Here is a 23,605-nt window from a genome sequence, read left to right as displayed (position 1 = left end):
TGATAAGATGTTAAGTTTGCTTTCCATTGTGTTATAGGAAATAAATGAATCCTTAAGAAAAGTGGGCCTCAAAATTATCAATGGGAAAAGAACACACAGTGTTTAGAAGATGGGCTTTGGAATCAAACAGACTTGCATTCAAATCTAGCTCTTATGATTTTCTAGCTGTGATCTCAGGCAAATTACTCAGAGACTTTCTGGGACTCAGTTTCCTTATCTGTAAACTGAGGTTGAATTGTACTTAGAATAAAGTAATGTAAGAAAAGCTCAGGGCCACCATAGAGTGGGTGCTCTGATGACTGATGTAATGATCAATTAGCATACACCTAAAGCCTTTTTTGGACAAACCTACCATGTGTTCACTGTGCCCCTTCAGTAATGGAGACCTGTGCTCATATTCTCTATCTGTCTTTGCAGTCCTCATGAGGCACTTACTCACTGCAAGTCCCAACTGCAAACCCAGCACTCTTCGGTTCCCTAACCACCCAAACTCTAGACCCTGTGGAGCTGACATGGTTCTCTTGATTGGAGGTGGGGGCTGGCTCACCCTTCCCAAGTCTGGGAAATATGCAGCACATGCTATGGCCTTATCTCTCACTGTGCTTTCTACAAGTTATGAGGCACAAAGCAAGCGTGAGTCACCTGGACACGAAACCGATCAAGTTCAGAAACGCTGAGGAAGGATGTGGATTCCGCAAGTCCCTTATCCTGACAGAGCCGGCTCTGCCAACACCAACCACCACCACGCCAAACTTCTTCTCGGGCTGAAACACAAGGGATCAAGGTAGAGTTTGAAGACATTCCAGGCATCTATCAGAGAACAGCAAAATAAAGGACCAGTCAGGGTCCTGACAAGCAAGTAAAGCTGCCAACCCCGAAAACCTAAGAAGCCACAACTCTCAGGGTGGGATAAGACACTCCTGGAAATGTGGGTTCAGTGATAAGTCAGCTCCACCCAAAACATTTTTCTGAGGTGGCTTCAACTATGTGTTGAAAACTTTGTGAACACCCAACAGAAAGGCTTCCATTTGGCTCTGCCTTCCTACTGCCGCCTCTTCAATGAGGAGGCAGTTTTCCACTTTAAGTCACTTTAAGTCTCTGACCTCCCTGAATATGAGAACCTGATTATCTGGAAGTCATTCAGAGGCTATAGATGCTTAGTAAGACCCTGGGAGATGGGGGCAAAAGGGCAAGACGTAACTTGTCACCTGACTTAGATTCAGGTCCCACAGGGTTTAACCCCTCATCGTCCCCTGAGTTCCAACCAACTCTACTGTAGTACTTTAAGATCTCTTAGGTATACTGCTGGAGGCTGTATGTGAATTTATTATTGAAAAGTGTCAAGTCCACTTTTTAATATTATAGAGCAAATTAATATAATCCAAACTGATTAAAAACGATCTCTAATAAAAACACACATTCCTTGAACCCAGTTCTTGAATGTCTGAGCATGGACACATGGATGTCACCTCAGACTGGCCCCTTTCCTCACCTTTGAGATCCACATGTCACCACTCTCCACTCATTCTTCTCCTTGTCCTGTGCCTACTGCTTTAGTCTTAGTTCAAGAGTCCTTCCAAATGTCTGGAGTTTTTCTAGATGTTGTCCTATTGTTTTTTATTTAATTCCATTGTGGTCAGAGACCATTCTTTAAATGATTTGACTCCTTTTAAATTTACTGAGATATTTTTTAGGATCCAGGAGATGGTCTATCTTGGTGCTGGAGTGTGGCTCTAGAATGTCTCTCAAAGGGCCATGTGTTAAACTCTTAGTTCCCAATTTGGTCTTCACTACCAGGAGGTGCTGAAAACTGTAAGTGACAGGGCCTAGCGGGAGCTCTTCGCTGGGGGTGGTCCCTTAAGGGACCCTTGTCTCTTCCTTTCTCTCTCTTCACATCCTGGCTGGGAAGTGAAGAGCTCTGCTCTGCCCTGTGCTTCCTGCCGTGGTGTGCGGCCTTGCCACAGACCCAGAGGCAACAGGGCCAACTGACCACGGACTGAAGCTCCAACACTGCGAACCCAAATAACCCTTTTCTCTTTGTTGTAGTTTTGAATCTGGAACGTGCCCCAAAGGCTTATATGTTATCCCCAGCTGGTGACATTATTGAGAAGTGGTGGAAACTTTAGGAAGTGGGGCCTAGTTGGAGAAAGGAGGTCACTGAAGGTATACCTTTGAAGGGTATAGCTTGTCCCTGGCCCATTGCTTTCCCTTTTTTTCTTTCTGATTTCTGGCCACCATGAGGTAAGGATCTTTGCTCTGCCACATGCTCCCCACTGGGATGTTCTGCCTTGCCACAGGCTCAGAAACAATGGAGCCAAGTGAACATGGATTGAACTCTCTGAAACCATGAGCTAAAATAAACCTTTCCTCCTTTAATTTGTTTTTCTGAGGTACTGTGTCACAGTGATGGAGAGCTGACTAACTCTATGAGCTGATTTATTTATCCTGGGTATGTTATAGTAATGGAAAGCTTAACTAACATATTTGGTAATGTTTAGGGCACACTTGAACATTCTTTTTCTGCTAATGTTTGGAGGAGTGCTCTATAAACCTGCTGGATCAAGCTGGCTACTGCATTGTTCAGGTCTTCTATATTCCTGATTCTCTACTTGTTCTATCAATTATTGAGGGGCAGCAAAACCTATGAACATAATTGTCTTGTAGATCTGTGTAGTTATTCTTTCAGTTCTATCAGTTTTGACCCACATATTTTGAAGCTCTATTATTAGATATTTATTTGTTTAGGATGGTTGCTATATCTCTTGATTAGTTGACTCCATCATTTTATAATGACTATTTTTATTCTTGATAATTTTTATATTATTATATCCTGATAATTTTTTGTCTGATATTAACAATCATTCCCAATTTTCATTGAATAGTATTAACATGGTACATTTCCCCTATCCTTTTACTTTTAAAATGTGTTTTTACATCTAAAGTGGGTTTATTATAGGTAGCATATATTCAGGTCTTGCTTTTTAATTCACTATAACAATCTCCACCTTTTAGCTAAGGTGTTTTGACAATTTGGATTATTGATATGGTTGGGTTTCAATCTAAAACCAATCCAAATCTTGCTAATTTGTCAAATTGCCAATCTGTTCCTCCCTCCTCCTTCTTCTGCCCTTTTTTAGATTAACAGAGTACTTCTTATGATTCTATTATATTTCATTTTTTGGTTACTTGCAAAAAAAGAACTGTAATTTTTTTAAGAGGCCACTTAAAGGATTTTTTATTGTATATAGTTTACTCCTTACTTATCACAGTCTCCCTTAAAGTAATATTACAACACAACACATGTAAGAACCTTGCAATAGTTTACTTGGATTTCCTCTTTCATGAACTTTGTATTGTTATTAGACAATTAAGTTTGACATTTGTTATAAACCCCACAAGATACCAGACAGAGTTTTATCTGGAAAAGAGAAAAGATTTTATATGTAGTCCTGTGTCACTAATAATAGGGATCTGCTGAGCAACGCACTGTTGGGTGATTTCATCGTGGTGCAAATACCAGAGTGCACCTATACACACCTAGATGGTATTGCCTACCGCACACCTAGGCTCTACGACATAGGCACCATCATATATGCAGCCCATGGTGAAACTGAATGCCATTATGCAGTACATGAATGTATTCCAAGCCAAAGATTAAAGGCTTACATAACCTTTGCATTTCCTGGGATGTTAAAGCTAGAGAAGTCAACACTATCTTCCTGCCATATGGAAACAAACCAAGTGATTCTCCAGAGTCTACCCAGAAGCAAAGTTATCTGAAAGGTACATGTAGCCTCTCTGGGCCTATAGCTTGGGAGGGAATGATTCCTGAGCTTGAGGGCCAGTGGACACTAAGCCACATGCTGGCTTTGGTTCACACACTGACTGGCACTAATCCTGTCTATGAGTAATAGTGTCTCTGTTTTCAGCTTTCCAAATCTTCTGGGAAGGCTTCCACCTGGTCAACTTCACATATAAAAAGGGGACTCTGGGAAACACAAGTCCAGGCTTGTCTTCTGCCATAATACCCAAATGACAATAGGCAATTTAACCCAGTGAATCCCTTTTGAGTTCAGTCTAGTTGTTTTTTGACAATTTCATTACCAAAAAAGCAGTGAGACAGTCTCAGAGAAGCATGTCAGCCAAAATACATTTCCCTGATTAAACATTTATTTCCTTTTTAACAAAGAAAAGGAGACAAGCAATTCCCTTTATAGGTTAAATATTTACGGCATTCCTAAGATTAACTACTGAATTACTATATTCCAGGATAATGAGTTTCTGCTAGCTAAAAAAAACAAAAGAAAAAACAAACAAAAAAAAAAAACTACAAGGTTAATAAACAGTTCCATTATCTATGAATAAGCCAAACTGCTTTCTTCATCTTATTAACTAACTTGTACACAGAACCTGGCTTGTATAGTGTGCCAGATTGCACTATGAACTGCTTCTGGGTTTGGTTTAGATATTGTTCTCCAAGACAAGATATGGGAACAAGATGTGATTTCTTAACAGTTGAGTTCTTCTTAAGGAAAGAACTTTATTTTTGAGGAAAAATCACTGCCAGAGCCTCTTCATCTTATGTAAGGCCTCTTCAAAGCAAAGGAAACTGCAAATCAAAGACATGGGAAGGACTGGAGGTGTAGCTCTGTAGCAGTCACTAAAACTTTGGGGCTAGAAACCAGAGGCAAAGAAAAGGGGAGGAGAGACGAGTGTCAGGAGGGGAAATGCACACAAGTTGTGAGGAGGCTAAAGTCTGCAGAGAAAGGAACCAGTAAAAATGCCCAACAGAGGAGAGAGCAATGGACTTCCAGAGAGCAGAATGTCTAAAATTCCATTTGTACTTGTCTTCTGCTGTCTTAATCATCTTGGAAAACACCACTATGGAGGTGGTATTTTAAGAAATAAAGAAACAGGGGTAGTTTTGAGATAGGGGCACATCTAAGGGTCAGTAAAGTGACTAAAAAAAATGAATTCAGGATCAAATCATATTCACAGAGTGAACTTGCTCCCTTATCCTTGGACAAAGAGACTGGTGTTTGGCACTTCCAGACCTGAAAATAGAATTCACAGAAAAGTTAGGATTCAGAGAGTGCATTCTGCCAACTTAGAAAGACTTTTGAGGTGAAAAGTTTAGAAGAAAATAAAAAATCACTGTAGAAGAAATTTTAAGGTGTGAGACCAGAAGTAGTGGCCGGTACCAGACCACTACTCTGGGAAGGGGAAAGACAATTTGAAACAAGGAAAAAAAAAAAAAAAGCTAGTAGTTTTTCATCCATTGTTTTTAAAGATGAAAAAGCATCTGGTTGGGCGAGGGGAAACAAGCACAGTCACAGGTTGCAGAAGGGAGAGTGCTACGCTTTGGATCTGAAACATCATCCAAATGCCCATGTGCTAAAGGTGTGGTCCAGCCTGTGGTGCTATTAGCAAGAGGTGGAACTTTTAAAAGGTGGTACCTAGTGAAGGAAGCTAGGGCCCTGGGGAAATACCCTTGAAGTGATTATTGGGCCCTCTGCCCCTTTGGGTCTTTCTGCTTCCTGGCTACCAGAGGTGAATAGGCTTCCTCTGCCACATGTTCCTGCAATGGTGTACTATGCTGCCATAGGCCCCAAACAATAAGGCCAAGCAAACATGGACTGAAACTTCTAAAACTGTGAGCCAGAATAAACCTTTTCCTTTAATTAACTTGATTTTTTTTCAGGTATTTAGTCATAGCAATTAAAACTAGCAGAGAGAGATAAACAAGCAACCGAATTTATAGAGACCAACTTGGGAAAATTCATCACAGCCTAAAATGCAAATACTGTTTACTCTAGTAAGTCCATCTGTGAGAATATAGCTTATAGAACTTATTGCAGCCTTGCTTATAACAAGCAAATGATCAAAACAACTTAACTGTCATTACAGGAGGCTGGCTGCGTAAGTTATGGTATACCTGTAAAATGAAATATTACATAGCTATAAAAAAGAAAATGAAAGTTCTTTAAGTATGGAAAAGGATTGCTCTCAGCTGCCTAATATGCCAAAGAATAAAGAGCTTGCTTGATTTGCTGCAGCAGCTAGGAAGACTTGATTTTTTTAAATCCAGTTTCACCCTTAACTATCTGTGTGGCCTTTAATCTGCAGAGACTCAGGTTCTTCCTCTACTATCTCTCTCTTCTTATAATGTTTATTTGGGAGATAAACATCTGGTTGGGCTCAGTAATCATGGGATCACTCCAGCCAATGGTCATTTAGGCCTTTAAGCTCACCTAAGACCCACATCTGTTAATGCTCCAGCAAGCAACTGGTAGGTAAGGACTGTTAAGGAATTATAAGCCCTTCAGAGCATCTGTTCATGGAGCTGTTAAAATCATGTTTAGATTTTCTACCATGTGTAATGCTAAACAGAGATCCTCTATTTGAACTTAATACCACACAGAGTGTTTTTGAAAAAAAAAATAACAAAAACTGCCCACCAAGATTTATTGCCAGGTATAAAAAGCGAAGAATAGTTTTGTACTATAATTGTTGTTTTTTAAAAAGGGGAGAAGTTAAAGAAAAAAAAAACGTGTGTTGTATATGTTTAGAATCTCTCTTAAAGAATAGTCAAGAAACCAGTAACACTGCAAGTGGTGACACGTTCTCACTGGGAGCATAAGACCCAGGGCCCCTGGGCAGTGGGTAGGCGGGATGAGGATTTCTCATAGTCTTTTCTTATCCTCTAAAATTTTGAAGTATGTGATTATATTGTTTACAAAAAATATAAACAACCACTTAAAATAAATACAAGCACCAAAGGTATGTTCTCTACAGCTGGCAGCACCTTCGGCTCACTCTCCTCTGTCTTCCTGAGGCTCCCTCAATAGTGCTCAATGTCCTCTGCTGTCCCAGCTCTGGGGCTCTCTGCCCCTGACCAGGGACCCCAGATCACCTTCCTCACACCTGTGGGCTACAACTGTTGCCTCCTCTCATCCCTCCTGGCTCCACCGCAATCTGAGTTTCACTCCCACACCTCTGTTTCACCAGGACACGATCCACACACAGGTCACCTAAAACCTTCTCGCTGCTGCATTCAAGAGCTTCTCAGCCACACTCTCCTGGACCTCACACACATGGTCCTTTTTAAAACTTACTCCTTCTTCATCTTCTGTTTCACAGTACTGGAGTTTTCGTTTCATACTTCACCACTTTCCTTCTTCATCCTGCCCCCTAGGTACACATATCTTCCAAAGCTCAAGCCTCATTCATCTCTCCTTTTCTTTCCTCCATATTCCCAGAGTAAGGGCTCCCTCATTTTTAAAGCCCCTGAGCATCTCTATGATGAAAGACTCCAACACCTTGAGCTGTAGGCCAACCTCCTCTACCAGCTTCAGTTCTCAGAAGAAATGAACATCTCTTCCTGGCTGTCTCATCCTGACCTGGCCTCTCCCTGCTCTGATGAACTCCCATCATCCAGCCCCTCTGACTGCCTGTCCTCTGAACTTGTGTACAAAGGCCAGAGGCCCCATGATCCTATCAGGCACCCAGCCTGAAATGTTTGTGATTCCTGCCATAGACAGGAATCTGAGCTCACAGGGTGGACTGGGGCTGAGGATCTTCCTGTCCTTGCCCCCTCCAGCCAGCCTCTGAATCACAGCAAGTCTTCCTTGGAAATTCTGCTGTATGATTTCCTTCCTTTACATTTTCACTGACCACCCAACCTCTGGACTGCGTTATAAGATCACTCCACAGCTTCTGAATCATCCTGTTGTTTAGTCAACTGACATTCAATGATGATATATGACAATACTAAGATGAATCAGGCATACAGACAGGTATATTTGAAGTCAAGAGAACAGAAAGAAATTTGAGAAGAGATAAAGGGCAATGGGAGTTCATGAGATGGAGGTGTCCCTCCCAGAGAGCGTGCTTCAAGAAAATTTTTCATGCAGCAGAAATGACATGAGAACTGGATAGACAGGATTAGCCGAATCTAGACATGAATAAAAGTATTCATAGAGTCATATCAGGACTTAATCCCCGTCCTGCCTCTTAATACCCTGTTTCAATTTACATGATGCTCATTTTCCTCAATCACAAAACACAGGTAATAACATATTTTGCTCAAAAGCTTTCTGTTAGGCTTAAATGGATGTGTAATGTTGTATCTCGGAATACAATATGGAGCGGGAAAATAAGAAAGGAGGATGAGATATAAACTGTAACAATATACAATGATAAATTAAAGGTATATCACACAATAGTTGCCACGGGTTTTGAAGAGGGGGAGTTGTGACTACAAAGCAGCAACAGAAAGGAAACTCTGGAGTGAGCTTCTGTGCTCTGACTGTAATGGTTATACAAATTTAAGCATGAATTTTAACTGATGGACCAGTGTGACCCCGAAAAAGGTCAGTTTTACCATATGTAAATTTATAATGTATTTACACAAAAACAAAAATGTTTTCATGAACATACACAAACACAAAGCTGTCTTTGGCAGGGTGAAAACTGGGATGGATTAAAAACAATGCAGTGAGGGCCTGCACAGATTAGTAAAGACAATGTGCCATGCACAGGGGAGGAGGACTGTCCATTGTGTCTGGAACTGGAGAGAGAAAGACCCACAGGAGGGTAAGTAAGTGAGGAAGTGATGACGAGGCAGGAAAAAAGAGACAGTTTTGAAAAATGTTATCAGCAAGTCCTATGACTTTTTTTTTTTAACCATTATAGCCATCAAGCCAAGTTTGGCACAGTGTGCTGTGGCATAAATTTGGGGACTGACTTAATTAAGGAAAGAATTTACAGCATTTGGAAACTGGCTGTTGGAGTGCAGTCCCCGAAGGGACCCCACAAGGAGAAGCAGATTTGGGATGGAAGAGAGGCAGCAAGCACAGCTTGGGCTAAAACGAGTTTGGGGTCCCTGTGGAACTTATAAATCAAGATGAGTAAACTGGCTGCTGGCTGTGCCTGGAGTTGAGGCAAAAGACCTGCTTGAACAGGTCCACTTGGACTTTCCTAACCATACAACTGAAAAGGAAAGCTGCTGGAACTGATGAGTATCTCCCCACCCCTGGGGCCACAGGTAGGGTGAGAAGTACTCTGGGTATCACAGACTCTTAAAGAGTACGCAAAAGAGGAGCCTAGGAAAGAGTGTGAGAATAAGTAACCAGAGATACAGGCAGAAACTCTGGGGTATCAAGGGGACATCTGAAGAAGAATGTGGTCAATAGTTGTACTAGGCAGCTTTCTGGCACTATAACAAATACCTGAGATAATCATCTTCTAAAAAGAAAACGTGTATTTGACTCATGATTTGGGGGGCTCTCTAGTCTATGATCAGTTGGCCTCACTGCTTTGGGTCTGTAGCAAGGCAGCATCATGGAAGGAGTAAGTAGTGAAGCAAAACCACCCACCTCGTGGCTAGAAAGCAAAAGAGAGAGAGAAAGAGACGAGGGTCTCACTCTCCTCTCTAAGGGCATGCCCCCAGTGACCTGAAGACCTCCTACTATACCCCATCTACCAATAGTGCCTTGCTGGGGTGCTACTGGGGGACAAAGCTTTCAACACATAGGCCTTTGGAGGACATTTAAGATTGAAACTATAGCACTAGTGTCAAATGCTTTCAGAAAAGTTGCCACCAAATTTGGTGATATGGAGCCCATGGGCAACCTTACTTACCCTCAGACCCAGAGCTATGAGAACAAAGTTAGACTATGGAAGGATTGTATATAAAAGGGAAGCACGAAGCTCCTTTTTAGTTAGAGGAGGACCCAAGCCTAGGGATGTTTTTAAAAGTTTTAAGAGGTTTAAAAAAGCTATTAAAGAAGAAAAAGTTGTAATTTAGGACAGAAGAGATGAGTGACAGAACCAATACTAGGCTAGGGTATATGAGGTTAATAATGCAGAATTTTTGCTGTTTCTTCAGAACTTTAAAGACCATGATAATCAGAGTCAGTCCCATGGAGAACCACAGGAGCCTTCAGATAAGATCAGGGGCATAAGAGCATGGTCAACAGAAGTCAGCCCCAGCCAGAGGAGGGCTGGTCAGGATAAGGTAGCGGTAGGACTTACTTCTGACTTTTGAGTTCTGCACTAGATAAATGTACTTAAACTATTATAAAAGCAAATTTTTATACAACTTAAAGAGATCATCAGTGACCCTGACAAGCCTCATTCAGTATAACAGTAGGAAAAGAAGCCAAACTATAATATAAGATGAGAATGACTCAAGGATGAGAAAATGGGGACATTACCTATGGTGATCTCCTTCAAGAAGCCTGTCTCAAAGGGAAGAAAAGCAGAGTGACAGCTGTTTGTTTTGCTTTGAAGACAGCAAAAACTAAAGCATTTTGAATTACTGATGAGAAAGACCTAGTAGAGGAGAGGTGAACAACGCAAAAAGATACAGGAAATGATTAGGAGACAGTGGAAGGTCTGCAGTCTCAGAGCAATGGAGAAGAGTGTGCCTTTGTCAGAAATGTCGTAGATGCTGATGGAGGCTACTCAACATTCACTCACTCTTCTTAGACTCTCTGGCCTAGGTGAAGCTGCTCTAGGGTGGACCTGTCCAGTCTAAGCCAAGCAGTAAAATCCCTAGTCCTCAGATACAGTGATTGTTCCCAGAATGGACATGTGGCCTGGTGCTGGCCAACAACACCTAAGGAGGCATTTGGTGGGGATAACAACTTAAAAAAAAAAAAAAAAAGTGGTTCCCTCTTTTCTGAAAGAGCTGCAGGAAGCCACTTCTTTCTTTTGCTGAAAGGGAATGAGAACATGTGTAGCCCTAATTGCAGCTGGCAGCCATCCGATAACCACAAGGGGGAAATGCCCCTAGGATGAAGACAACACTTGGAGGGAAAGCAGAAAGCTGAAAAGATCCTGTATCCTTCATAATGAGCCACTGGATCAATGGGCCCTAGAGCCTGACCTTCAACTGGACTTCTAGGAAAAGAGCCACACTGGTTGGGTCGTCCAGTATTCACAGCCTCTCGCACTGGTAAACATCTTTTCCTCTGTGACTAAAGAACAAGACACTTAGCTGGGGTTGTAACTCAGTGGAAGAGCGCTTGCCTCGCATGTGTGAGGCACTGGGTTTGAGTCTCAGCACGCATATAAATAAATAAATAAATAGAGGTCCATTGAGAACTAAAAAATATTAAAAGAAAAAAAGAACAAGGCACTTGAAGAGGCAGGAACGAAGAGAGATGATGTCACATGGAATGTTTACATTTTTGTCTGTAAAGTAAAAAGTGATCTAAATGCTAAGATTGGGAGGGATCCGTAAGGAGTACAAAGCTTAGGGGGAAAGATGAAAACCAGACCAAATTGTCCAGAGAAATAGATCACCACTCCATGGAGACAATCTCTGGGCTTGCCAAAGTAGATGAGCAGAACAGAGGGGAAAAAGAGTTGGGGGCATCAGTGAAATAGTGGAGATGAACCGCAGGCTAGACTAGGGAGGGAGTGAAAGCAGGAATGAGCAGGAATGAGTAGATGAATAAAACAAAGGGGTAAAGATGCCAGATACCTTCTTGGATCAAAGAACAGGAAATGAGAGCACCAAGAAGACATGGCAAAGACAGGTCCTAGTAAGCAAAATCAAGAGTCCCCAGAATAACATAAAGCAGGACTGTGAGTGCAGCACCCTCCCCACCCCACTGCCACCCTGGCTCCTGAGTACTATTCCAGAATTAGATGTAGTGAAAAATTTAACTCTAACTGAAGGTGGATGGACATGGATAAGAACTCCAGAGGGGCCTCGTTCTTCCTACATCACCCAGAACCAGGTGCACATCAGTAGGCTGGAGGAGAAATGTGTGCAAGTTTGTGTTTCTGAAAGCTCTGTGGGGAGAAAGGATATCCTGCGGAGAAAAAATAAGGAACATTGCAATAAAAAGCATCTCTTAAAATGGTCCTGGTAAAGGACTCACCTCTGCATTCATCTTGGTCTCTTCCTTCAGTGGCTGTGAAAACAAAAGCATAGGTTCAGGACCCTAATGGTATCACCCCGAACTCCATACTCCTCCATGCTAGCCCACTTCCTCCTCCACTACTTCCTGTCCCACCCACAGGGTATCCAGGTCTGTGTCTTCTGTACTGGGGCTTGTGGTGGCCAACTTCCCTGGGACATCACAACAGCCATGTTTCTTACAGAAGGGCATTTCCAAACACCAAGGTCCCTCTCCTATTCTGGAAGAACATCTGGAGACATGATGCCTCCATGAAAACCATGCATTTCCCAAAGTTGATGCTTGGAGAAGACAGCTTTTTATTTGGCTTTCTTTTATGAATACAAGCAAGGTAATAAAATGTACTTCTTTTTTTCTGTCCTAGTGAGTTTCCATAGGACTTAAATATATTATGTTAAAAGAACAGCTTGGAGGCTACTCTGAACCCTTAGCATTAAGAAGGAACAAGGGAGCAAAGAGGTGAGCAGGAATCAGAGGCATGAGGAAAGAAAAGGGACAATAAAGGGAGATAGAAGAGAGAAAGAAAAGAAATAAAAGAGGAAATGTTGGGCTGGGTTGTGGCTCAGTGGTAGAGCACTTGCCTAGTATGTGTAAAGCCCTGGGTTTGATTCTCAGCATGACAGAAAAGTAAACAAACAAACAAACAAACAAAGTCCATCAACAACTAAAAAAATACTTTAAAAATAATGTGAGCGGGCTGGGGTTGTAGCTCAGTGGCAGAGTGCTTGCCTAGCACGTGCAAGGCCTTGGGTTCAATCCTCAGCACCACATAAAAATAAATAAATAAAGGTATAAAAAATAAAACACAAACAATGTGACATGGCATAACAGTGGTAGCAAATTTCAATGTATTCCTGGGACTGTTTATTGAAAATGTCTATTTCGGGCTCCACCCCAGGTCTGGCCCAGAAAGCCTGGAGGGGAGGGGAGGCTGACAATCTGCATTTTCATCAGGCATCCAGGAGACCATGTACAGAAAGTCAGAAGTCACTCTTGAATAAACACTAGAATTTTAAGTATAACAGAGACAGATAAAAAATTAACTTCTCATTCATTTTTTTCAGAGCTGCTAGGATTGCTACTTTATTTTAACTAAGACTTGGCAGGTAAGGGCAGGGCAAGTGGATAACCAGAGGTAATGGAGGAAGGACTAAACACACCTCTCTGGCCCCTCCACCTGGGTATGATGTCCAGGAGGCCAATGGGGAGAAAAGGGACTTCTATGGCCTGTGAAAATGGAAGGCTGAGGTAACCCTACCCTTGGTCTAGCCCTGCATGTGATCTTGCTTTGGTTTGGTTTGGTTAAGCACAGGGATGATAATAATCAAATAACAGTGAAATGGGATAGATAGCATCCATAAAACCACACTACCACCTTGTTGGAGTTGGGGATGCAATCAGTGGTGAAGCGCTTGCCTAGCTAGTCCTGGGCTCTGGGTTTGATCTCCAGCACTACAAGAAAAGAAAAAAACAAAACAAAACAACCTTGACTCTGGGAAACTCACCCTAAGACCACCTGGGGAAGGCTTTATGTTGAGAGGAACATGTTTCTAGCCTTCTCCTCCCTTCTCTTTTCCCATTTCTCCTTCCTGCTTTGAGAGTGGGTCTCATGACATGGTCAGCACATATGCTGTCTTTTCTTCTGCAACCTGGTGCCTTTTCCTATCTCCTAGCAAATATTTAACACGGGATCTTGCTAGAAGAAAACCTCAAAAAGCAGAATGTGACAAAACGAGTAGATTTTCTTCTCAGATCCCAGGAAGTCAGAATAAATGTGATGTCTTCTTATGCATAAAATACCTCAGAATGATGACTAACACACTGAGAGCTGGGGGCATGGGAGGCGCCAGGACTACATGAAGGGTGTATGTGAGACAACAGTCTGGACCATAGAGGCCCTTGGAGAGCATGCTGTTTGCCCTCCCAATACTCTGCTATGCTTCACTTCAAGAACTTAAAAGTTCCACTGGGCATGGGGATGCATGCCTGGAATCCCAGAGACCAGGAAGGCTGAGGCAGGAGGATAGAAAGTTCCAGACCAGCCTCAACAACTTAGTGAGGGCATAAGGACTTAGCAAGACCTTATCTCAGAATAAAAAATAAAAAGGGCTGAAAATGTAGCTCAAAGCAATCTCCAGAACCGGAAAAAAAAAAAAAAAAAGAACTTTAAGTTCCCTGGAAGCTTATATGTGAGTGAGGTGTCAGATAAGAAAATACACAAAATATGTAGAGGCTGATAACAGCTGTGTGCCTATTCATGTCAGCTGCTTTATATCTAATCCTCAAAGCCTTGGCCAAAAAAAAAAAAAAAAAAAAAAAAAAAGAAAGAAAGAAAAGAAAAAAAACTAATTCCATTTTACAAAAGAGGTACCTGAAGTTCACAGAAAGTAAAAGCACTATAATTCCACTGCTTCCCATTCTGTCTCCAGCCCACAAACCATACTTCAGAGGAAATGACTAAATTACCAGGCATCCTCTGTCCTGAAAACATTAATACCATTTGCTTTCTCTTTTTAATAAGAACTTATAAGTAAAGCTTCTCCTTACTTACGAACTTTACTGTTCTCCCATAGAACCCGAGGAAAACAAAACAAAAGGAAAAAAAGATAGAGGTTTAGAGAAATGCAGATGCATGAGAAAGAATCCTACCTAGAAATTCTACCACATTTAGGCATCGAGGGGTGCCACCTGAGATTAACTGCACTACTAGGGCATCCTATCTGGTGCTCAGAGAGCCTTGAGTGACTGGAGACCTGCCAGGGTCACATAACTACAAAGACCAGCCAGATCTTTCCTATGTCCTTTCCTCTCCAGTTTTCAGCTCCCCCTATAATAAGATAACACTGTCAGGACAGACAGCAACCCCAGACCAGGCTCCACCTTTCAACATCAAGTGTATTGCGATGTGAAAAGTTCCCAGAGGCCCATGTGTTAATGGTGTGGTCCCAGTCTGTGGTGCTCTGGGGAGGTGATGGGACCTTGAGGAGGTGGGGCCTAATGGTAGAAGTTAGGTCAGTGGAAGGGGATACTGGGATCCTGTCCCTTCTGTTCTCCCTTTGCTTCTCTGTTCTGCCATATGCTCCCAACAAAATATACTGCTTGCCACAGGCCCCAAAGCAACAGGCCATCAACCATGGACTGAAACCTCTGAAACTGTGAGCCAAAATGAACTTTTCTTCTTTGTAAGTTGCTTATCTCAGGTATTTTGTACAATGAAAAACTGACTTGAACACAATACTCTACCTGCCCGTCACACACCTCTCTTTCCTTTCTTCTCGAGTGTCCTTCTGAGACCCATTCAAGTTAAACAGAATCCAGGAAAATTTTTATTCTATATTTTAATAGATCCTAAATCATTTAAGACCTAATCCTATAACAAGAAGTTTTAGGCTTGTATAGGTCTATTTTTAATTTCAATGGTTTAATATTTATATGATCAAACATGAAAACATTTTAAGTTGTCTGACTTTTAACATTTTTTTTAGAATGATTTTCCCAAGATATGTATAAACAACCTCTTTATTTTTCCTTAGATTTTTAACTTTCCTTTTTCAGGGTAACAGGAATGCATTTATTTATTTTTTTTTAGAGAGAGAGAGAGAGAATTTTTTCATATTTATTTTTTAGTTTTCGGCACACACAACATCTTTGTATGTGGTACTGAGGTTCGAACCCGGGCTGCACACATGCCAGGCGAGCGCGCTACCCCTTGAGCCACATCCCCAGCCCAGGAATGCATTTATTAAAAGGGATAGGAAGGAGAAACAGGACACTCTTGGTGGAGAAAGGGATGTCCTTTCGTAGAGGATAGGAACCTAGCTTTAATTCTTTTTAAAATTTCTTCATCATCATCATCATCATCATCATCATCATCATCTTATTATTTTCATACAGGGTCTCACAGTTGCTCAGGCTGTCCTCAAATTTAAGATACTCCTGCCTCAACCTCCCTAGTAATTGAATTACAGGCCAGTCCAGTTTGTGTGTGTGTGTGTGTGTGTGTGTGTGTGTGCGCGCGCACGCACGCGCACGAGCGTGCATGCCACTGTGGATTGAACCCAGGGCCTTAGGTGAGTGTTCTACTACTAGCTACATCCCCAGACCACATTTTAATTTTTTAAATCAATTTGAATTGTATTTTGACATTTGGCATGAGACTCTACTCTTACCAAATATTGTTAATTGAATTGTTAATTGAATATTTCACTCTTTCTCCCAGTGACTCTATACTTAAATTCTTATTAGTAGTTATTGTTTCTTTCACTGTATCTGCTATGCCATGACCTATATTCCCATGCCTAAAATTCATATACTAATCCCTAAGACTGTGGCCATACAATGTGTTGTACCTGGTCATTCAAGTTCTCTCATTAATCTTATTCAGTATTCTTATCTCTTTTTGCTTGCTTAGATCTCTGAATGAATTTTACAACATCTCTGTCAAATTAAAAAAATCCATTTCGACAATAACTATAATTAAACCAAAACTATAAATTACATTAGGGTGAAATAAGCCTTCCCATCCAGAAACATGATATAACTTTATTAATTAAGAAAATTGGGGCTGGGATTAAAAATGGCTCAGTGGTTAAAGTACTGGTATGGCATGCATTAGGCACTGGGTTCGAACCTCAGCACCACATAAATGTAAAGATATTGTGTCCAACTAAAACTAAAAAAAAATTAAAAAAAAGAAAATTAATAAAAAGGGATGAGGAGGAGGGAGAGGAAAAGGAAAAGGAGAAAGAGAAAGAGAAAGGGGGAGGAGGGGAAGGAGGGGGAAGGGGCAAAGTGGGAGGAGAAGGAGGAAAAGGAGAAGAATAATCTTGAGTTAGTTCCTGAATTATTACATAGTGACACATGACAGCTGAGGCTACAGTAGTTCACTTGAAAGTTAAAAGAAAAGCAATGTAAAGCAGGATTCTCTCCCTGCCCCACATTCTGCCATCTTCTGCACCATGTCTGTTAAACAGCCTTGGAGTTTGAGCCTTTATTTGCTCTGACCCCAAAACAAAACACACTCAGGTTCAAAAAGTCCAGCTGTATCTCTGGGGAATGAACAGCCTGCCTGTGACCCGTGAGACCAGAATTCTAGGCCTGGCCTAGTCACCCACCAACTGTGCAATCAAGGCTTGGGCATGTGATCTCCTGTTGGAGACCTGTACCTAGAAAAAGGAGGGGGCAGAGGAACTTAGATGAGCTTACATGACCCTATACTCTCTTTCAGTGCTGACATACTATTTTGTGGTTGTTCTCTTTTGGTTTAATTTTCTTGGGTGTTTAGCTTGGTTAACTGAAGGGTCTTTGCCTCTCTCTGATTCCAAGGGACGGACAGACACAAGTAAACTAGGTCAAGCTCAGAATATCAGAATTATGAAACTGCTGCCATCCAGGCTCCAGGTGGAAAAAAGCTTGAAATTTGTCCTTGGCTTTACCTGCCACTCACTCAAACAAAAGCCACCCCTTCCTCAGTCCTTCCTAGCCCCACAATCTCCTATTCTTTCCCCTCTCCATTTCAAAAGCTTCTACCTTTAGCAAAAGTGATCTTGATAAAATTGGAGGGAAATAACGTAACATGTGGCAAAGTACTCTTATTAAGGAATCAATGTCTAGTACACTTAAACTTGGAAGGTATGTCCATATATTAAAAGAGCAGCATATTAACTGAAATGATGCAGAACAATGTGCAACTCAGTTTCAAAACTGGGCTGAGATCAGGACATATCAGGGTCCTATACATGTCCTTAGGCATTTTACCCTCCAGAGGGTCCAGATCATAACCTCGGTCTCCTACTGCTTAAAGACTAGTTCTTTCTGGCCCAGTACACAGGAAAGCATGAGCTGCTAGAACACCGAGCATACCCAGCACAACTCACAAGTGGGGGTCAAAGAAATGCAAATTTTCCACACTTCTAACTTTTGTTTCTGTTAAAAGCCTAATAATTATGTTTTTAAAGATCTCTAGAGAAAAAACATTTTCTCTCTTTAGCAAAACAACAAGCAAGATTTCATAATGTATTATTTGTGTCCTTGATATTAATCATATAAATTATTTTATTTCATATTATTTCACTATTTTCTTTCCTAGGCAGTTTGGTTAAGGGGTGGCAAATTCTCAAGTTTCAGGCGAAAACTTTAAGCCCCTTTCAAACTGGAGGTTTTCTTATAAGATTTCTGAGACAGATAAAAGGGAAAGAGTTAAGCTATAAGGAAAAAAAAAATCATTATGTACAAGTAAGTACAAGGCATATGAAATAGCCAACTATTTACTCAGGTCCCAACAAATATTTTAGTGCCCCAAACAGCACAAAATGAAATAGTAATGATTAAAAACAACAAACAAAAACATAACAAGGGCTGGGGCTGTAGCTCAGTGGTAGAGCACCCACCTCGCACATGTGAGGCACTGGGTTTGTGCCTCAGCACCACATAAAAATAAATAAAGATATTGTGTCCAATTACAACTAAAAAAATATTTAAAAACAAAACAAAAAACCCTTAAATCCTGCAGTAGCCACCCCCCCCAACAACAACAACAACAACAAAAACCCAAACAGAATGACCTGGCATTCCTTCATGAAACAAAGCCAGAGGCCTTAAGCAGTACAGGATGACTATATGTACATTTGCATAAGAAGGGGAGCCAGAGAAGACTCAGAGTAGAGGAAGGGGATCAAGAGAGAGAGGGAAGGTAGACAGAAGGGGGGGAGGTATTGGGGAAGGACATCTACCAAATTATGCTGTGTCCATATATGAATATAGCACAAAGAATCCTGCCTATATACATATAATTATGATGCAGTAATTGACATAATAATAATAATAACAATTATAAAAAAGAGATAAAAATAATTTAAAAAAGAGAGTAAAGAAGAATAAGTGATCAAGGTGAGGGAGGAATGGAGAGAAATAGAGGAAGGGGGAATGACACTGATCAGATTACGTTGTATGCATGTACAAATATGGCAAAATGAATCCCGCTACTATGTGTAATTATAATGCACCAATTTAAAAACAGAGAGAGAAGCAGTGGAGTTTGAGAACCTTCATTCTGCAGAGGCACAAAGACCCTGGGATGTTAAGGCTAGGTGATAGTTCTGCTGGCCCCTGTGCTGTCCCATGCTCTAGGAAGCTGGTTGTCTGCCATCCTTTACCCTTCAGTTTCCAGTTGGGTTTGGCCAATGAAGAAACAGAGGGTGGGGAACAGAAAGAGAAAGACTTGTATTGCACCTGTCTGGCCCCACAGGGGTCTGATCTGGCAGTGGCTGCATTCTTTCATGGCCACTGCAGCCCTGGAGAAGGCAGCTTCTTCTCCAAAGCTTCAGTTTCCTCCACCCCACCCCAGCTCTTGTCCCTTCAGACAAGAGTAGGGAGCATGGTCCACTGAGGGCGGCTACCCTCTTCCCTGGGTACCTCACCATCATGTGTTGGTTCCCCTAATCCTGCCCATTTTTTTTTTGTGAAGAAGAGACCTCTAAAAAGTTCCTTTCATTTTGTGCTTTTTCCTGTTAGGATTCTAACTGATACACTTGCCCACCAAAATCTCACAGCAAATTAATAGTATATCCAGGACAAAACAGCTTCCTTAATTTCTGATTTGTCTTTTGATTTCAGACTCTCTCACATGTACAAATAAGAATTTGAAACTCTTTAGAGCATGTCAGCAATAATTTAGTGCTTTCCATTTGACCCAGTGGTTCTCACTGACATTTCTGATTGTCAGGCTAGGAGTGGCAGGTGTAAGTGTGCTACTGGCATCTAGTAGTTAGAAGCCACTAAACATTTCCCACTCCCAACACACACACACCTAACAAAGAGTTATCCAGCTGCAAATGTCAGTAATGTCAAGGATGGGTGGCTTATCATGGAGAACTGACTACAGCTGTAATATTTCTCCTCTTTCCCCTGGAAAGACCCTCTCAAGCACTTAAAATCATTGTCCCAAAGCCAGCCACTGGCAGGAGCTATAATGAAGTATCAAGGAGAGGGCGACCTTAGGCGATGCCAGGTGCTTGCCTGAGAGTTCAAGGTGAGTGACTCTCACCTTCCAAATGAAGGTCTCTTTCATGGAGGAAACTGGACATTTCAAGACCTATCAAGGAAAATATGGGACAAAGACTGGAAATGCACACATGAAATATTAGTAGTAATTATGTCTTTGAGTGGTACAGTTTTTATGATGCTGCTTCTTTTTTTTTTTAATTGTAGATGGACACAATATCTTTATTTTATTTATTTATTGTATGTGGAGCTGAGGATTGAACCCAGCGCCTCACATTTGCTAGGCAAGCGCTCTACCACTGAGCCACAACCCCAGCCCCTATGATGTAGTTGCTTAATTGCTTACCTATATACTTTAAAATTTTCTATAAAGTTTAGTATAATTACTCAAAATTCTGAAAAGAGAAAGGATGCCATATTCACTGACTCTATCTCTTGCAGCTCTAATTCCTTAATTGAATAGAGTTTGGCAGGGCAATATATCAAGGTACCCTGATAATAAAGTCCACAGAAAATTATCATACAGCTAAGTATCAGGAAATGCTCTGCTTCCTTTCAATGTCATTTATATTTGGGTAATGAATGAATTAAGTTGCTAAGCATAGTCTACTTCTAAATGACAAGAACCATATTACATACTAAGTTTACTTTTCCAGAGACAAATTTGAGATGTAATTACAAAAAACAATTTAGACCCGCACTGTCCTGTGTGGTAGCCACCAGATAGACACAGGTGTCTATTTAAATGTAAATTAATTAAATATAGTACATTTCTTTTTTAATATTTAATTTTTAGTTATAGTTGGACACCATACCTTTATTTTATTTATTTTTATGTGGTGCCGAGGCATTTCTATCATCACAGAAAGTGCTACTGGATAGCACTAGCACACTTTGCTCTTTTTTCCCCATATACTCATTTCCTGTGTTTACATTTTTTCTCTGCTTCCAATTTCTGGTTATATTTATAGTTATCTGTTACCAACTTTGTTGTAAACTGCCTTAATTCACTTGTGAAATAATTCAGGGTTTTAATACTTTTGAAATATCTATGTATATATAACCCTATTGCTGGGAGGTCACCCTCAATTTTCACCATAAGGCAGAGCCAATAACTCATAATTTGAAGACGTTTTCAGGAATGTAGTTCCCTGTCACGGAAACAATCTTCAGGATTTTTTTTTTTTTTTTTTAAAGAGAGAGAGAGAGAGAGAGAGAGAGAGAGAGAGAGAGAACTCTTTAATATTTATTTTTTAGTTTTTGGCGGACACAACATCTTTGTTTGTATGTGGTGCTGAGGATCGAACCCGGGCCGCACGCATGCCAGGCGAGCGCGCTACCGCCTGAGCCACATTCCCAGCCCAATCTTCAGGATTTTTGTGCGTGTTTTTTTGTTTTGTTTTTGTTTTCAGGTTTTTCATAAATGAAAAATTATACACTGTGCATTAATGAAAAGTTTTCAAACAGACACTATTGTTAATACCTAATTTGAAGGAACAATAAGACATTTTCTTTGCAGAAAAATGTCTTTTTCAAATTCCAGAATATATGTCTAAAGATGAGCTTTTTTTTTTTTTTTTTTTTTTTTTTTTTAGAATCCTAAATATACTACTATGGTACACACAAATGGCCCCACTTGGTATTAGTGATCTATATGATCATGTAAACAGACTCCTGGATATGCCTATGAGAATCAGGAATGAAAGTGCTGCCACAGTTTCTGCACAAGTCTCCTATCAGCCCCCAGTTCTGGTGCAGTGCTGCCTCTAGACAGAAGACCATTGCAATTTGAGTATTTTATCAGATTTTACCCTTATTTTATTAAAAAAAGATTAGGAGTGATAATAAATATAGATGAAAAATTAAATACAATTAAAATAAAAGTGATTATTAGACATGACCCAGCTGGTCATGGTGGTACATACCTGTAATCCTAACTATTTGGGAGACTGAAGCAGGAGGATGGAAAAGCTCAAGGCCAGCCTAGGTAATTTAGTGAGATCTTGTCTCAGAGAATAAGAGAGGGGAATGGGGGGGGCGGGAGACATGTGACTAAGTGTGACAAATCTTTGTTAAGCAAATGCTAATTGCATGGGCAAGGGAGTAAAAAGAATTTTTTAAAAAAGAAAATAAATAAAGAACATGTATGAAAAACTGGAAAAACATTGACAATTACTCCTAAAAGTTCAAGTACAATTAGAGAACCTTTCATGTAAAACATCTCTTATAATACTTTGTTTACCATTTCACATCAGTGTTTTTTTTTTTTTTCTGGAATGCATAATGTAAGGAAAGGATTTGTATATATATCAATATAATCTTTTGGGACAAAAATGAGTAATATATCAATACTCTCTATTTCAGTAATTTCAAAAAATTCTTGGAAATAACGCCACAGAAATTACAGTAGTTATGAGGAGGAGTTCCTTCAGGACTGTATTGCTTGCTTTATAGATAATGATGAGCTAATATTTGTTGAATCTTTACCACAATGAAAATCATGCTGTAAGTTAATTAGGTTTACTAAGTCATTTATTCTGCTTAACCATCCAGCCAAGCATTATGATTATCCACAATATTTCTGATAAGTAAACTGAAGCACCAAGAGATTAGCTTAATATGCCCAAGATCTCACAGTGGTGTATAATGGAAAATTCATATGACATAATGTTAAGTGAAAAAATATCAGGGTCCAGAAGAGTATATAAAGGATGCCTCAAATTTTTACAAGTAGGATATGAACTCATTAGCAATATTCCTGAGCACTTCATGTCTAGAATGCATTTTGCAGAATATTAATTCATTTATCCCTCACAACAATGCCTACGAAACATACTTCACAGTTTCTAAAGAGGAAAGTGTGGCTAGGAGAGGCTAAGACGCTTTCCGGGAGCGGACACCCTCCTGACATTTCGGAGTCCCAGGGTAGAATCCCAAGTCCCCACGCTGGAGGCCCCCAGTAGAACTACTCGCTCAACCCAGCCGCCTAGACCGCGGGGAACACACACACTGCACCGGCCCCCCTAAGCTCTACCTAAAAACCGAAACCATAACATTTAAAAATCAAATACAGATTGTTTTAAGTGTCTTGTTTATTTGAAAGAGCCCCTCGTAGGCCCGCGGAGACTCTTGTCCTCCCGCTGGGCCCCGGCCCGGGCCTTGGGCAGGGCAGGGCAGGGCTAGGTAGGCGGCGCCGCTGCATCCCGCTCCAGCAGCCGTGGCCCAGGCCGGCGATTGGTGCTGGGCCTCCTCTGGCCTTTAAGGCCCTTTAAGCGCCTGCCCGAACGCTTTAGGAAAGTCGTGTGGTTCCCGGTTCTCCGTCACGCACCCTGGTTCCCCCACGCGTGCCCGCCTGCAGTCCTCCAGTGCGCCCTTACCTGATGCCAGTGGGCACCGAGCTCGAGCGCTCCGCGTAGCCTCCCGACGCCGCCGCCGCCGCCGCCGCAGCCAGGTCTGCGGAGCGGAAGGTTCCCCGGCTCCGATTGGCTGCCCCGCCGGGGGGGGGGGGGGGGGGCGCGGAAGCGCCCCCAGAGGAGGCAAAGGGAGGCGTCTCCGCCGGGCTCGTTCCTCTGGCTGTGCTGGATCAGCTGCTGAGCTATTGCGGTTCGCCTGACCTGCTCCCTGAACCAACTTGGGCGACGAGAGATTAGGGTCGCCTGATCCCTAACGGT

The 23,605-nt window shown here is 41.4% G+C and overlaps 1 protein-coding gene across 1 annotated transcript in view; it reads right to left on the bottom strand.

Annotated features, from left to right (window-relative positions):
- The window catches only part of Blvra (biliverdin reductase A), a 39,725-nt gene extending 16,323 nt beyond the window's left edge, over positions 1 to 23,402 (bottom strand). Inside the window, exons 1-3 of the mRNA XM_076864250.2 lie at positions 23,312 to 23,402; positions 11,895 to 11,927; positions 643 to 764 (exon numbers count right to left, since the gene is read on the bottom strand). Coding sequence (XP_076720365.1) covers positions 643 to 764; positions 11,895 to 11,906 — 134 coding nt within the window. The 5' untranslated portion in view covers positions 11,907 to 11,927; positions 23,312 to 23,402. The remainder of the gene's footprint in view (positions 1 to 642; positions 765 to 11,894; positions 11,928 to 23,311) is intronic.
- Positions 23,403 to 23,605: the final 203 nt, after the last annotated feature.

This window comes from Callospermophilus lateralis, chromosome 1, assembly GCF_048772815.1.
Source record: "Callospermophilus lateralis isolate mCalLat2 chromosome 1, mCalLat2.hap1, whole genome shotgun sequence".
NCBI classification, from domain to species: Eukaryota; Metazoa; Chordata; class Mammalia; order Rodentia; family Sciuridae; genus Callospermophilus; species Callospermophilus lateralis.
The sequence above is the reverse complement of the archived record's forward strand: the minus strand, read 5'-3'. Positions and strand labels throughout refer to the sequence as shown.